The 17,980-nt window shown below is 40.9% G+C and overlaps 1 protein-coding gene across 4 annotated transcripts in view; it reads left to right on the forward strand.

The window, feature by feature from the left end:
* The window catches only part of LOC126412757 (uncharacterized), a 188,561-nt gene that overhangs the window by 97,944 nt on the left and 72,637 nt on the right, over positions 1-17,980 (forward strand). For all 4 annotated transcript variants that reach the window (XM_050082508.1, XM_050082507.1, XM_050082506.1 and 1 more), the window contains 2 exons: positions 3,952-4,156; positions 17,356-17,528. In XM_050082508.1, the coding sequence (XP_049938465.1) occupies positions 3,952-4,156; positions 17,356-17,528 (378 nt within the window). The remainder of the gene's footprint in view (positions 1-3,951; positions 4,157-17,355; positions 17,529-17,980) is intronic.

Consider the following 17,980-nt stretch of genomic DNA (forward strand, 5'->3'; position numbering starts at 1 on the left):
ATCCCAAGTGACTGAAAAAAAGTGCAGGTGACTCCAGTATATAAGAAAGGTAAAAGAACAGAACTGCAAAATTGCAGACCAGTATCCCTAACTTCTGTTTGCTGCAGAATCCTTGAACATATTCTCGTTTCGAATATAATAATCTTTCTTGAGATTGAGAGGCTTTTGTACATGAATTAGCATGGTTTTAGAAAGTATTGCTTGTGTGAAACTGAGCTTGCCCTTTTCTCACATTGTATACTGAGAACTATGGATAAGGGCAAGGTGCCTCATTGCAATCAGTTAACAAAGGTACAATCGTATAGAATAAGTTCAAATATGTGAGTTGCTTGAAGACTTCTTAAATAATAGAACACAATATGTTGTCCTTGATGATGAGTGTTCATTAGAGACAAGGGCATGGTCAGGAGTGTCCCAGGGAAGTGTGATAAGGCTGCTGATGTTCTCTATATACATAAATGATTTGTCTGATAGCATGGGCAGCAATCTGCGGTTGTTTGCTGATGATGCCATGGCATACAGTAAGATGTTAAAGTTGAGTGGCTGTATGAAGGTACAAGACGACTTGTAACCTCCCCCCTCACTTATCGACCTTAAAGACAGTGAAAAATTTAACCGCGTGTACCTAATGGAAATTTTGGAAAAGCAATCGTCACCGAAGTTAATCTATCGGTAAAGAGGGAGGAAAGGGTTACATCTTAATGAAAGGAAAAATGCAAATGAAACTGGTGGAAATTAATTTTGAAAAGGGATAAAGTTAATAAAGAAAGTAAATGTGCAGCCGTTACGTTAACAATTAACTAGCGGTAATTAGATATTTGAGATTTGGAGGAAATCACGGTCGCCAGTCCTAAGGACAATTACTATAGTAACTGAAAAAGTAAGGTTATTACACATATAATTAGCACTAGAAGCGTGGCAACTGAAGGTTGACACGTGTAGTGTGAAAACTGAAAGTTTGTCAGAAGTAATAAATTTCGCTACACTCTGACTTAATTTAGCAGAAGAATTAATAAAACCAGAAAACTGAAAGTTAATTTAGTGACTGAAATTAATAAGAAGCTTTCTTTCTGAAGCACATCGAAATCCAGTAAAATACGGTTAGTCTTGGACTACCTCAACAATCATTTCAAAAGCAACTTGACTCTACGCAATTTAGAAACAAGAGATTTAACTTTGAACTTGAATTAACTGATTCTGAACTATTAACAATAGTAAAATTTAGTACGTACCAAGCTGAGCTGCAGTCACAGGTAAGCTAAAATATGCTAACAAAACTCGCACTCTAAATTTGTGCTCGTGTAACCTAAATATTGTAGCCAGCTACTGAACTTTGAAATTAAAGCAGTGAAATCTAATTATATTATTTTAATGCTGGCGTTTGAATTTCAACGACACTCGGGTTCATTTCGGAAAAGGAAGGGACCCTGCTTGGCAATGCAATTGGGACAATGAGCAACAAAGGTTCATGCTAAGTTGCTGTAATTTTGCGAGGCAAATGGAACAATTTGAAAAGCTGAGGTCTGCCATACAGTTCTGAAACTTTACGTGCTTTTAGTCTTCCTTGTTGCTTGATTGAAGGTTTGAAGCCGTCGATCGAGGAGGTGGCGACAGTCACTCATTGTCGGCCGTCGCTGTTGCAGAAGCTGGATGTTGGCGCGCCTTCTTCTCGACACGGTCACCAGGCGAAACGGGCTCTTGATGTGCGCCAGCTAATGCTTCCCGTCCGCGACACCATGTCAGAAACTATCATCGCGAGTCGAGCGCAATTACATGCTGCCAAACCCCGAAAGCGCGGCAACTCGCGGGAGCGTCACACAACACCTGCTCCACTCGCTACTCCCGCCAGACTCCCACTGTTCTCCCGCGCTCCACGCGGCAGAGTTAACACTACCAAAGATCCTACACACTTTGATTCTTCACACGACCTATCGATGTAATCGTTCGATAGCAGTTTTCCCTAGGCAAGACCCAGCGTAAAAATACAAATACTCTTCACACAACAAACCAATTATACATCGACATAAGTGCATAAATATATATATACAAACAGTAAAACAATTACAATATATAAAGAGACAGAAATGTCATATCTTGAGGTAACAAAACAAGGAAAAAAAATAATAGTACAATAGATGGAAATAGGAGGATATGCATTTCCGGCGTTACAGACTTAGACAAAATTTCCAGTTGGTGTGATGAATGGCGCAGCTAGCCCTAAATGTGGAAAAATGTAAGTAAATGTGGATGAGCAGGAAGATCAAACCTGTTATGTTCAGATACGGTATTACTACTGTCCTGCTTGACACAATCAAGTCATTTAAATATCTGGGCATAACTTTGCAAAGCAATATGAGATGGAGCGACCAAGTGAGAAATGTGGTAGGGAAGGAAAATGGTCGACTTCGGGTTATTGGGAGAATTTTAGGAAAGCATGATTCACCCTTAAAGGAGACTGCATATAGAACACTGGTGTGACCTATTCTTGAATTCTGCTAATGTGTTTGGAACCTGAGCCAAATCGGACTGAAGGAAGGTACTGAAGCAATTCAGAGGTCGGCTGCTAGATTTGTTACTGGTAGGTTCTAACAACACGTAAGTGTTACAGAGATGCCTTGGGAACTAAAATTGGAATCCCTGGAGGGATGGCGATGTTCTTTTTGAGAAACACTATTGAAAAAAGTTAGAGAACTTGCATTTGAAGCTGACTGCTGAATGATTCTCCTGCTGCCAATGTGCATTGCATGTAAGGACCACAGCGATAAGATATGAGAAATTAGAGCTCATACAGAGGCATACAGACAGTCATTTTTCCCTTGCTCTACTTGAGAGTGGAACAGGACAGGAAATGGCAAATAGTGGTACGTGGTACCGTTTGCCACACACCATATGATGGCTTGCAGTGTAGCGATGTAAATGAAGGGGTAGATAATATATATCATGAACTTGTAACAATATTACAGAGAGGATAGATTGGTACTCACCAAATAGAGAAGACACTGAGCTGCAGAAATTTGCAGTGAAAAGACTACTAAACATTTAAGCTTGTGGCCAGAAAGCCTTCTCTGGAAATACACATTCACACAGCCACAACTACTGTCACCAGCTGTTGTGGCCAGACTGCAGGCTGCATCTGTGTCTGACATGAGCATCAATTGGAGGTGAGGGTGAGAGGGAGGCAAGGAGGAGGAGGAATAGCCGGATAGTGGTAGGGGAAGGTTTTTGCAGCATGTGGGATGTACTGGGGACAGGATAGGGCTATTGTTTGCAGAGACAGGCTGCTGTGCTTGAGGGGGGGGGGGGGGGCGTAGTGGGAGCAGAAAAAGCACCAACTAGTCCTTTCCCCTTTCTCCCTTTTCTGTATCCCCCGCACACACATTAGCCCAACTCTGCAACAGTAGCCCTGTCTTGTCCCCACCCCATCCTGGTACACTCCCACAAGTAGCACTTCACCATCCCCTACTCTTACCCTACAGCCCCTCCCCCTCCCTGAACCACGTCTCCTACTTACCCCGCCATCTATCTCAGATTACTGCTCAGGTTAGAATCAGATGCAGTTCGCAGTTTGTCCTCAGCAGCCATAGACAACGGCTATGTGTGTGTGAGTTGTACTCGTATCTGCACGCATACGTGCATGTTTGGTTTGTGCGCATTCCATTTCCGAAGAAGGCCTTCAGTGCAGAAACGTAAATGTTTAGTAGACTTTTCATTGTGCCTGTCTGCAACTCAATGCCTTCTCAATGTGTTGAGCAGCAGTCTATCCTTTTCATAACATTGTTGTTGTTCCATCATTGACTTTCCATTGTTTTATTGTATTTTTTGTTTTTATGCCATGTTCTACATCCTTGATAATAAAATCAACGTAGATCTATGGAACAAATACTATAGCTCTCTATCCATCCGAATTTTTCTGTTTTTGTCCCTTGTATTGAATGATTATTTTACTTTCAGATATTGTCCTATGGCAGTGAAGGCAACCAACTTTCCCCTGTTTACAGGCCATACAACTTCAGTTTTCCAGCTTTGGAAACATTAGTAATAAATGTGGCAGATGCTTCCTCCTATATCTCACACTTCCTGCGGGATCTGGTATTAGGAGCATCTAGTCCTACATTTCGCTGTATGTGGCTTGGTTTCCATGATCCTTTTTCAAGGGGTGAGTCTCATCAACACTCAGAGAGGGCTATATATATGTTTTTTGTTGCTTCAGACATTTAATTAGATGTGCCACAAATATTTTATCTGTCAATACAAAATTGCACGAAAAGTGAAAATTATATAAGCCTATAAAAAAAAGAAAAAAAAAGAAAAAGATGTTGTTATCCATCAACTTAAGTATGACAGCACTTTAAGATATGCACATGCTGTGATGTTTAAAGCTTTCCCAGCGTACTGATTGTTCCATAAAAACACGGGAGAACTGCCGAATATCAGTAACTTCCTGCCATGATATTTCAGCGCAGAGTCTTCTGGCCATCTTCAGGTGAATGCCACTGTAGTAGTACTAGCGAGTACGCGCTGAGCTCCGCTATTTAAAGCCGTACTGAGGTGACATTGCTCATGCGCTGCCCAGCGTGCGCGTTCATAACGGCTCCGTGCGCTGCGCCTCATGCCCTCCACTGTGACCACTGTGAAAGCCTGGCGTATCGGTGTCAGGTCGATTTCCATCTTTATGCAGATAACTACGTCGACTACGAAGTTTCTCTATAACAGGATTCCAAGCAGAGTTCAGCTGATAACTGCTATCTCGATTGATGAGAGTCTCGTTGTCAGACAATCTTATTTCCACAGATTCATTGGTAATCGAGCTCCAAAAGTTTGATGTATGGGCCAAAATTTGTGTCGTTGTAATTCATGGAATGGTCTGTGGAAATACAGTGTTCGGCGATTGCGGACTTGGTGGGTTGGAGAAGACGAGTATGCCGTTGGTGTTCCACAATGCGTTCCTGCACAGTTCGTGTTGTTTGCCCTATATATGATTTGCCGCATTTACACAGAATTTTGTAAACACCTGGTTTACGCAGGCCCAGGTCGTCATTAACGGATCCCACCAGTGATGAAATTTTGGAAGGAGGGCGAAAGATGACTCTCACTTGATACTTTCTCAATATTCTGCCTATCTGTGAAGAAATATTCCCAATAAATGGTAGATAAACAGTCTACCTGAAGGCCTCTTCCTCTTCCTTGTTCCGTCATTTGTAGGTCTTCATCACTCTGTTCACTTGCCTAGGTGAAAAGCCATTCTTCAAAAATACTTTTTGCAGGTGTTCCAGTTCCGCTTGGAGACTGTCGGCGTCAGAGATAGTATGGGCACGGTGGACCAAGGTTTTGAGAACGCCCATTGTTTGTGCTGGATGGTGGCAACTAGTAGCTTGTAGATACAGGTCTGTATGAGTGGGCTTTCTGTACACCGAGTGACCAAGTGTGCCATCACTCTTCCGTCGCACCAAGACATCTAAAAATGGCAGATTTGGTGATTTTATCAGTCGACTTCAGTCACTAAAACTGCAAAGTAGTGATTTATTGGTCAGTTTTGATGTGGTTTCACTGTTCACAAAGGTGCCTCTGGTGGACTCACTACACCTCATTGGCAATATGTTTGGTGCAGACATTACAGCGTTGTTTGAGCACACTCTCTCCTCTACATATTTTATATTTAACAACGAATTTTATGAACAATCTTATGGTGTCGCCATGGGGAGTCCTATCTTTTTATGGAGGATTTTGAAGAGAGAGCACTCGACTCTGCCACTTTTAAACCGACAGTATTTTGGCGGTACGTTGACGACACTTTTATAGTGTGGCCTCATGGTCTGGACCGTCTCCAAGAATTTTTACGTCACATGAACTCCATACATGAAAACATAAAGTTTACCATGGAGATAGAGAGAGATGGTTGTCTGCCATTTTTAGACGTCTTGGTGCGACGGAAGAGTGACGGCACACTTGGTCACTTGGTGTACAGAAAGCCCACTCATACAGACCTGTATCTACAACCTACTGGTTGCCACCATCCAGCACAAACAATGGGCGTTCTCAAAACATTGGTCCACCGTGCCCATACTATCTCTGACGCCGACAGTCTTCAAGTGGAACTGGAACACCTGCAAAAAGTATTTTTGAAGAATGGCTTTTCACCTAGGCAAGTGAACAGAGTGATGAAGACCTACAAACGATGGAACAAGGAAGAGGAAGAGGCCTTCAGGTAGACTGTTTATCTACCATTTATTAGGAATATTTCTTCACAGATAGGCAGAATATTGAGAAAGTATCAAGCGAGAGTCATCTTTCGCCCTCCTTCCAAAATTTCATCACTGGTGGGATCCGTCAAAGACGACATGGACCTGCGTAAACCAGGTGTTTACAAAATTCCGTGTGAATGCGGCAAATCATACATAGGGCAAACAACATTAACTGTGCAGGAATGCATTGTGGAACACCAACGGCATACTCACCTTCTCCAACCCACCAAGTCCGCAATCGCCGAACACTGTATTTCCACAGACCATTCCATGAATTACGACGACACACAAATTTTGGCCCATACATCAAACTTTTGGAGCTTGATTATCAATGAATCTGTGGAAATAAGATTGTCTGACAACGAGACTGTCATCAATCGAGATAACGGTTATCAGCTAAACTCTGCTTGGAATCCTGTTATAGAGAAACTTCATAGTCGACGTAGTTATCTGCATAAAGATGGAAATCGACCTGACACCGATACGCCAGGCTTTCACACTGGAGGGCGCAAGGCGCAGCGCACGGAGCCGTTATGAACGCGTGCACTGAGCAGCGCTTGCACAATGTCACCTCAGAAGGCTTTAAATAGCGGAGCTCAGCGCGTACTCGCTAGTACTACTACAGTGGCATTCACCTGAAGATGGCCAGAAGACTCTGCGCCGAAATATTGTGGCAGGAAGTTACTAATATCCGGCAGTTCTCCCGTGTTTTTATGCACATGCTGTTTATTTAACCTAACGAGTAGTAGGTTTAAAATATGCTGATTCAGGCATTCCTGCCATAATAAATTTTGCTGAGGCTTCTAAGCGGTGCATAAGATGGTGTTGCTGAAACTCCACAATATTTGGGTGAAGTATCTGCTCATCATTTTGAGGTGACAGTTGATACACCACAGATGCATGCTAATTGTCATAGTGAAGCATAGATAAACATTCAAAAATTGCTTCTTGGGCATGTTTTTTTACATTGTTTTAATGCTACGAATTACAAGATTCAGTTCAGTGTGATGTGAATAAAAATATGGAAATACTCTCCCTGAATGTACTGTCATGTAGAAAAGAACATAGAATCTTGGCCCACAGTGTTTGCCAGAAGTCGGTCACCCCAATCACTATCTTCATGTAACATGTCATCTCAGCTCAGCATGTTACTGAGGATACCTGTACATAAAACAAGAGCTATCTTACATTTAGATCATTTGAAAGGGAGTTCAGTCACCACAGACAATTTTTCAGCAGAATAGGCACTCTTGAACAAAAGATTCAGTATATGTTTTTGCAAGTGCCTGTAGGAGAGAAAGAGCAGCCAGAAGAAATAAATGGTTTCCTTCTCTTCCCGTCTGGTAACACTCTCCTGACCGGAACTCTGCGCAACTTTTTCAAACTCTACCCTTTCCCCTACATCTCGCCAGTCCATTTCCTTCACCCCTCTTACTTCCCCGTCAACTCTCCTGCCAGAAGAAGGAGCCACTGGCCCCAATAGCTAGCAAACTGTAATAGCTGTTATAAGCATGTTCTCCTGTCACTGCTTGCTGAGTAGATTTTTTTTATCTGTCCAGTTAGTTATATTTTCAAAAATGGTTTAAAGAGATTGACCATGTAGCTCTGTGTCACTAGTGTTTCATCCAAGACTGAGAGGATCCTTAAAAATTAAAGGGATAAATTTTAACCCTTTGACATGAACACATGCTCTATGTAGCTATGTTTAGTCACTATAGGTGTAAGATAGCTAGATGTTTATGGGATCCCATGCCATTCCAGGTAATGGTATATTGGCAAAATCTGTGCATTACTGAAGTGAGATGCTATATTCATTGGCTCCAAACATGGTGAAATTAAGTGAAGAAAAGAAAAAAGAATCATTGTTAGCCAGGCATTGTTGAAAAACAGATCCCAGTCCTATATGTGATTGAAGTTGGGACATCTAAAGTCGGAGTCAAGTTATCTACCTGGTAGACCGCCACAGCCACTTTGATTATGATAAAAATCATAAAATAAAATTTCCAGCAAAGACAAATGTCATGTGAGTGCTAGAAATATACATATGCCAGTCAACAGTACATACTGACAGATTGCAGTCACAGTAGTATTTAGCATGTATGTGGTGGCAACTATAAATGCAAGTTTCAGCATGAGTTCTTATTGACAGTCTATTGATTGTCGTTCTGACTCTGAAATTTGAAGAATCGTTGCACCTCAGCTGATATGTAATCGAAGTGCTAATTTTCTTTACTGAAATCATAATAAAATCATGGAATTTACTTATTTCTCATATAGCATTTTGGAACTTTCAAAATAATACATGAGATGTAGAACATTAATACATATATCATAAAACCATACAAACATCTAGAACATTTACATAATATGTCAAGTTTGGAGTCGCTAGCAAGAAGTCTTCTGGTCTACCATTGTATGATCTTGTGGAGCATGCTTCTGTGATGTTTCTGATTGTTTGTGGCTCTTCACATTCACAAAGTGGTGGTTGTTAATTTGCCAATTTGTGTAAAAAGATACACCTGTCTGCCATGTTGGATTATGATTCTGTTTAGCTTAGATATGTTTTGTGGGGCAATTTAAATTCCAGTGGTTTTTGGATGATACCTGGCATATTGTTAATTTGTTGTCCCATCCAATCGAGAATCCCTGTGTTAGTAAGGTTGAACTCATACCTAGCTGCTAAAAAGATTATGAACCTCCAAGCCGTGATATCTTGTTTTGCCTACCCCAGGCAATAATATTTTTTAAATACCAAGATAATAATTTTACAAACATGGTCCATTTTTAATGGCAAATATTGAATGAAATTATTGATTTCCTTGAACAATGTTCAGTGCCTTTTGACAGCAAGATTTTAGATGCATTCAGTATCATCGTTATTGGAAATAGAGATAGAATTCACCATTCTGAAGGCAGGATGTGGAAATATGCATGCTGCATGGTAGTATGTTTGTGGTCCTGGAGCCACCAGCAGTTGTCCACAGTTTGTGCAATGATAGTGTAGGAAGTTGCGAAGAAACAGTGCAAAAATGACAGTCTCTCTCTCTCTCTCTCTCTCTCTCTCTCTCTCTCTCTCTCTCTCTCTCTCTCTGTGTGTGTGTGTGTGTGTGTGTGTGTGTGTGTGTGTGTGTGTGTGTGTGTTTTGTCTGCATCTGATGATGGACATAGTCTGATAGCTGATAATATCTTCAAGTATTTTTTCAGTGTGCCTCTCTGCCACTCAATATCAACTTTGTGTTGTGAGTAGCAATCTATCCCTTTCATATTTTTATTATTTCACCTCCGATTTTCCATCGTCTGATTTTATATTAAAAACTAGCCTTTCCCCACAGTTTTGCCTGCACATGCATTTGACACATGCATTGAACACAACTCCTCCTTACCATCTCTGTGTCCATCTCTTCCTCCCTCTGTTCACCTTATCCTCCCAGCTCTGTCTGTTTATCTCCTCCTCTCCACTCTCTCTGTCTCATCATCTCCTCCTCCTCCTTCTCTCTTTGTCCATTTCATCCATCCATTTCATCTGTGACCATGTCTTGCCCCCCTCCCTCAGATCGTATCTTCCTCCCCACTCCCTCTGACCATATTCTTCTTCCCTTTTCTCTTTCCATCTCCATCTCCCTCTCTTCCTTTTCTAACTGCCTACCTTCAACCTGCCTGCTGCATCTTCACGCCCCCCCCCTCCCTCTATCCATTTCCTTCTCACTCTGTTCATTCCCCCCCCCCCCCCCCCCCATCCATCTCAACCTCTCCGCAGCCATCCTCATTGACATGTCTAGCTCCTACAGCTCAATAAAGCAGGTCAGTACTACTCCAACACAACACATGTGTCATGCAGGGCGGCCTACTCATCAGCAAGAAAAACCGTTCTTTGCTCCTAACATGTAGGCTGCCCTGAAAGCAGGTTGATTTGGCAGGCCGATATTGTTCTCACAGAACATGCCTGTCATATAGGGCAGTCTATACACCAGGGTCTGGGGGGGGGGGGGGGGGGGGGGGAGAGACCACTTTTTTGACCATGTGAGAGCTAAGAGGTTATAAACCCCACAGTGTGATACTCATGAGGCCTGTTGTTTCCATGCCAAATTTAGTTGAAATCAATCTAGAGCTTTGGGAGGAGATCCTGCACATACGCTGTGCTTTACATATATAAATAACAGATTATTTTATGCAAGTTGAGTGTGAACAAAGGAACATTCTGTTGTAGGGCCAACAGAATGAGGCAGTGCAGTTGTTAAGACACTGATCTCATATTCACAAGGAAAGGGGTTTGCTCTGTCTGGCCATCCTGATTTAAGCGGGTATTACACGATGGTCTGGCATGAGAGCCGTATAGTGGTAGAACGGCTGAAACTACGAAAATTAGCAGCCACATTATCTGCGCGCCAGGATAGAGAGCAGTTCTAAACTGCCGTCAATCCGCACATGCCCACTAGACAGCAATAATGCACACTTGCGCAGAAGGGGCTTGTTATTTGCTTACTGCTTGGTGGCGAGTAGCTTATTTCAGATTTTCATGTTGGGGTTTGCTGCGTTGTTTTTTTCCCAGTAAGTAGGTTTTTCATAAATGCAGAGAAAAAACTTTTTTTTTACCAGTATACTGTTCGTGAAAGCATTATTTCTATTGATTACTTCATGTTCTAGAAATGAAATGGAGCAAAGAGGCGTTAAGCATCTTAATTTAGGCATACAGCGAGGAAAGGCATACATGTGGCTCGCTGTATCATAATACGATTGGTCGGCAATAATTTCTTTCTGAGTAATATGCATATAATGCCACACGGTGATTTTCGATTTGTACTGTAATGCCTTAACAGTTAAGGCTTAACTTATGAAAGTTCATATTTATTTTGATTACATCTCTTGTTTATTTCAGCATGCCAGAAAAGAAAAACAGGCAATGATAGGCAACAAAGTTCGTGTAGTTTTGCCCAGTGCGATAGACGAGTACTGAAAAAACTCTGAGTAGCCCTTATATACCGTATATTCAAAACTTGGAAAAATAACACAAGTACACCTTTAAGTATTGGTCCTTTCAAGTGCTGCAAATTGCAGTGCATACATCCACAACAACTTTTGAAATGGTGGGCTGTGCTATTCTGTGGCTAAAACCCAGACTCTTTTAAGATTCCCCATTTATCAGGGAACATAATGTTACAACCAGCCTGCAACATAACAGGGCATTTACCAGTATTTTATCAGTGATCTAGGCTGGTGTGATCACAAAATGTGTAAACATTTGATTTAATTCTTTCTTTCGAGAATGTGAGATAGCCTCCCTCATGACTGTGTCACACTTGCTAAATCTGTCTTCTGTCATAAACAGCAGCTTATTGAAACAGGCCATGTCCATCCTTACGAAGTTCTGAAATTCTAGTGGACCTTTGGGTATCAGTTCTTTCATAAGTAGCGAGTATAATCCTCTACCTTCATTCCTTTTTTTCAGCCAGAGTCGAACTCAACAATGTCTGACTTTTTGTTTTCATTGTTGTCGTGCCCCAATAAGATGATTTACTGCCACTGCCAGAGCAATAGTTACAAAAACAAGTGGGTCCTCCATGTACAAACTGGTGTATAAATGTAAATTTATATGTACTTTTACCTGTTTAACCAAGTGTCGTAATACAAAACTAACTGTTGAGTCTGTAGTTCAGAACAGTAGAAACCTACAAACACTCACTTAATAAATAATGATAAAAACTATTTCTTATTAAATAGGAACATTGAGCTCACATAAATATTTTGGATGAATGATGTTCCAATATGTCACATGCCGCCCCTTGTGTTTTGTGTGGAAGAACGAACGACTTAACAAGATATCAGACTGTTCTGTTTGCGTTTTGTGCATTGTTATCATCTACTGCACATGTGCACCAGGTATATCCCATGTGGATGGTGTAATACACTATGTGGTCAAAAGTATCCAGACTCCTGGCTGAAAATGACTTACAAGTACGTGGCGCTCTCCATCGGTAATGCTGGAAATCAGTATAGTGTTGGCCCACCCTTAGCCTCAATGACAGCTTTCTCTCTCGCATGCATATGTTCAGTCAGGAGCTGGAATGTTTCTGGGGGAATGGCAGCCCATTCTTCATGGAGTGCTGCACTGAGGAGAGGTATCGATGTCAGTTGGTGAGGCCTGGCACGAAGTCGCCATTCCAAAACATCCCAGAGGGGTTCTATAGGACTCAGGTCAGAACTCTGTGCAACCAGTCCATTACAGGTATTTTATTGTAGTGTAACCACTCCACCACAGGCCGTGCATTATAGACAGGTGCTCGATCGTGTTGAAAGATGCAGTCGCCATCCCCGAATTACTCTTCAACAGTGGGAAGCAAGAATGTGCTTAAAACATCAATGTAGGCATGTGCTGTGATAGTACCACACAAAATAACAAGGGGTGCAAGCTCCTTCCATAAAAAATGCAAACACACCATAACACCACTGCCTCCAAATTTTGCTGTGGGCACTACACACGCTGGCAGATAACGTTCACTGGGCATTCTCCATACGTACGCCCTGCCATCGAATCGCAACATTGTGTTCCGTGATTCGTCACTCCACACAACATTTTTCCACTGTTAATCGTCCAATGTTTACGCTCTATACACCAATCGTGGCATTGTTTGGCATTTACCAGTGTGATGTGTGGCTTATGAGCAGCTGCTTGACCATGAAATCCAAGTTTTCTCACCTCCTGCCTAATTGTCATAGTACTTGCAGTGGATCCTGATGCAGTTTGGAATTCCTGTGTGATGGTCTGGATAGGTGTTTGCCTATTACACATTATGACCCTCTTCAACTGTCGGCGGTCTCTGTCAGTCAACAGACGAGGTCGGCCTGTACACTTTTGTGCCGTACATGTCCCTTCACGTTTCCACTTCACTATCAAATTGGAAACATTGGATCAAGGGATGTTTAGGAGTGTGGAAATCTCGCATACAGACATACGACACAAGTGATACCCAATCATCTGACCACATTTGAAGTCTGTGAGTTCCACGGAGCACCCCATTTTGCTCTCTCACAATGTCTAATGACTACTGAGGTCGCTGATATGTAGTACGTGGCAGTAGGTGGCAGCACAATGCACCTAATATGAAAAATGTATGTTTTTGAGGATGTCCAGATACTTTTGATCACATAGTGTAGGCCTACGTTAACCAATTTGTAGTTTCAGATATGCCCACTTGGGGCATTGCTGCATAGGTGTATGGATTAGGCGCATCGTGTAATAGGGGCTTTACATTTTCCAAGGTTATCCTAAGTCATTTTGGGCAAAAGTTGGAATAGATCCTTCAGCGAGGCATGGATGACCATGTCTTATTCTTGTGAAAACATCCTTATATACGAGTATTCTGTACGTCTGTATGCAGTGGTGGAAAAAAATCCCAACACAAAGATATAATTAATGTAAAGTAATGAAATTTTGGATATATATTTGTGTAAGTGCCATATTTAAGTGTTAACATTGCAAGATCGCAGGTTAAAATAAGTGCAAGGAAAGCCATTGGCAATGCGAAATGTTGGTACTTTAATAAGCGAGCATACAAACATGCATGCACTGTGTTTGACAGGTACTGGATGTCAGTTTGTGGGATGGAGTTTGATGCTTGTTGTACTTGGTCAGTCAGTACAGGGTTTGTCACTGCTGGTTACGGATAACATTGGAGTTGTGGTCCGACGAGATCCCACACATGCTTGATTGGAGACAGATCTGGTGATCCAGCAGCCAAAGGCAACAGTTCAGCGCTCTGTAGAGCACCTGGGGTTACAACAGTAGTATGTGGATGAGCATTATCCTATTGGAAAACACCCTCTTGAATGCTGTTCATGAATGGCAGCACAACATGTCGAATTGCCAGATTGGTGTACAAATTTGGAATCAGGAAGTACGGGATAACCACGAGAATGCTCCTACTGTCATACGAACTTGCACCCCAGTCCATAACTCTAGATGTAGGTTCAGTGTGCATAGTACACAGACAGGTTTGTGACAGCTCCTCAACTGGCTTCCTCCTAACCAACGCATAGCGTCACTGGCACTCACAAACGGTAGTGGTTTAGAGTCAGTGGAATACATGCTACAGGGTGACTGGCTCTGAGTCGTTCTTAAAGTAGCCATTTTGTAAAAGTTTGTTGTGTCATGGTGGTATCAGCTGTTGCCCAAATTGCTGCTGCAGCTGCAGTATGATGCACCAAAGCCATATGACAAACATGATTGTCTTCCCCTCCATAGCGCCACATGACCATCCAGAACTCAGTCTTCTTGCAAGCGTACTTTCCCATAACCACCGCTGCAAAGTCTTTCTGCAGTATTGCAGAAGGAATATCCAGCTTCTAGTAGCCTTAACACATGATGTAGTTCAAACTCAGTGAGCTGTTGATAATGGTGATTCATCTTCTTAAATGCCTTCTTGACTAACATCAACTTGTGATGTCCAATCTCAACCATTACAGCACATATTTAAAGCAAACCTAATTTGCATCCTCATAGTGGCACTAAAAGTGCCACTCTTACATAACTGGTGCAAAGTTTGAATAGATGTCATCTTCCAAGTGTAGAAACATGCCTACCAACTTTCATTTATCTCTCTCAACTCCTTCTTGGTGTTGTGATTTTTTTTTTTTCTGCCAGTGTATTTGAACTATTTGCTTTCATGGTGTTGTGATGACAAATACTATATCATCAGATGATCGCTGGATGAATAAATAAATAAATAAATAAATAAATAACAACCTTCATGAAGAACCTGAGCTCTCATTTACTTTGAATTAATTCTTGATTTGAGTAGACGAAGAAAGAATTGCACCCAGTTACTGAATGAGGTGGCCTGAAGTGTACTGAGGAAACCAGGTTCCAAATCCCTATGTGGTGACCCCAGTTTTATGTGGCTTCCCTAAATTCCTTGAGGTGAATGCATGGAACGACTCATCGTTAAGGTTACACCCAAATAACATTCTGTTCTGTTACTCATGCCCTTGGCATTTCTGAGAGGCCAAACTTGGACCTCTTTTTTCTTGAATCTGGTTTCTAATTAATCGTGTTACATTGATTGCTTTGGTGTTAACAGCCATTCCAGGGAGAACATTTTGTGGCAAGGGGAACAGTTGACTTACAGAAAGGGAATGTATTGGGTTACTTTCTTAATAAATTATATAGCTTCTCCCAAGGATGCATAAAAGGCTAAGAGACATAAAATAAATGACACATATTTACTTTATAAATTGTATAGGAAAAGACAACAAATACTATCACACAATGGATGTGTTGTGTAATATCTGCACCAAAATATTGTGTGTTGTAATACTGTTCTTAAACAAATTGTGAGAATAAATTAATGAAATCCAAATTTTTCACTTTATTGGTCACATCTGCTTCAGCAAATTTACTTTCATATTACCAGTTGTTTGAATGGGTAATGCTACATTCATTATTTCTAGCTAGATGGTAATTTCATTTGGTGAGAATTGTTGATGTTTCTATCTAATTGCTGCAGCATTCTTGGGTTCTTGCTATAGGAATATGCTGGTATTACATTGGCAGTTCATGTATGGTAACTTTTGAAACAAAAATTCAAATTCCATGTGATAAATAACTTTTTGATTTTATTCTGATCAACTTACAAACTGAACCTTAGAAGAACTCCATTCCATAGCAAGAACCACAAACTTGCTGCTAAAAACTTACCATAGCAATTATTGTCTGACTTGCAGTGCTCTAATACAACAACCAGTACTACTCCACAGTAGTTGCAGAATGTCATCAGCCTTAGGCATTATTAGAAACAGTATTTTAATTAGTTTACAATGATGAGTGGTACATATGAAATTATTTCAGCATAACATTATGCACAGTAGAAAACATAAACATAGTTCTTATTATTAGTTCATCAAATATAGATGCTTTCAGTTCCAAATATTACAACATGAGTATTTTTAACAGCTACTATTACCCTACATTAATTTTGGATGGAATTAAATTAGTCCTTCACTTTAAATTTCATGGCAGATGAAAACTGTGTGCCAGACTAAGACTTAGAACTCACGACATTTGCGTTTCGCTGGCTAATGCTCTGCCAGCTGAGCTACCCCAGCATGACTCACAATCTGTCCTCACAGCTTTAGTTCCACCAGTATCTCATCTCCTACTTCCAAACTTAAAAGAAGTTCTCCTGCATGACTTGCAGGACTAGCACTCCTGACAGAAAGGATACTGTGGAGACATGGCTTAGTCACAGCCCAGGAGATGTTTCCAGAATGAGTAGTATCTCAGTTGATTCAGCACTTGCCCGCGAAAGGCAAAGGTGCCAAGTTCGAGTCTTGGTCTGACACACAGTTTTAATCTACCATGAAGTTTCATAACAAACACACTCCACTGGGGAGTGAAATTCATTCTGGAAACATCCCCCAAGCTGTGGCTAAGTCATGTCTCTGCAATATCTTTTCTTCCAGGAGTGCTTGTTCTGCTGGCTATGCAGGAGAACTCCTCTGAAGTTTGGAAGGTAAGAAACGAGGTACTGGCAGAAGTAAAGCTGTGAGAAAGGATCATTGGTTGTGTGTGAGTAGCTCAGTTGGTAGAACACTTTCCCATAAAAAGCAAAGGTTCTTGGTTTTGGGTCTTGGTTTGGCACACTGTTTTATACTGCCACAGAGTTTCATGTCAGAGTACACTCCACAGGAGAGTGAAAATTCATTCTGGTCCTTCACTTGCCTACAATTGTGGTAGTTCCATGTGACAGTTTTTAATATTTTACACAGATTACTCTTTTTCATCTCCTGTTTAAAACTATTAATTTGTACATGGGTATTTTACAAACAATTGTTGTCATCTGTTTGCAAATCTTTGAACAGGATTTATATTAAAATAATTTATATTCTCTATTAGTGCATTAAATATCATTTAACAATAACTGGTGCAAGTTGAAAGTAAAGATGTACCTATAAATATGTGTAATGGAATTATAGCCTATTGGCTCGTATACTAGTTTCATGTATCATATACTACATTATATGAGTCTCATCTGTTATATTATGGTGTATTGCAAATATTATGTGTATCTCAGTAATATAGTTCACATTAAATTGAATCTTACATTATTATTTTTTCCAGGTTCCCCTTCAGAAAAACAGTTTTGTAATGTGGAATATTTATTTCCATATCCTCCTTTACTCAATATTCCTTCACGCAGATTAAAATCAGTGTGCCCTGACAAAACAGTAAACTTAATGGCATCTGAATATCCATCACTGATTCATCTCCACTTACGGCCACCAGCAGTTGAGGTAAGGTTCTGTACAATAACCATTGGAATGGCAGTGGAATTAGTAGCCCACATTAGTGTGTCCACAGATGTAGAATATTTTGTGACCCATTGCCTAAGTCTCCTAACCATATCTGTGCTTATGTAGAAGCAATAACAAAATTTGCTTGTTACTATTTCATTATTCACAATTTTTTTCTGGCACTCATTTAGAACTGTATAACCATATTATTGCAGCATGTTTGAACTGATGTAGAAACTGCATGATGTTTTGTAGTGGTAAGTAGTAGCGACTCATAATAGTAGAGGATAACAGCAAAAGTCAATGACACCATGTTGGTTTTTGGTTTGTGACTATTACTGAAACTGTCAGGACATTAACAACACTAATGATTGTGTAATACATGCACAAATAATTCCAGACCTATAGGGTCCATTGAATTCTAAGAAAGTTGAATTAAATACAAAGAATGG

The sequence above is a fragment of the Schistocerca serialis genome, chromosome 7 (genome assembly GCF_023864345.2).
Source record: "Schistocerca serialis cubense isolate TAMUIC-IGC-003099 chromosome 7, iqSchSeri2.2, whole genome shotgun sequence".
Lineage (NCBI taxonomy): Eukaryota > Metazoa > Arthropoda > Insecta > Orthoptera > Acrididae > Schistocerca > Schistocerca serialis.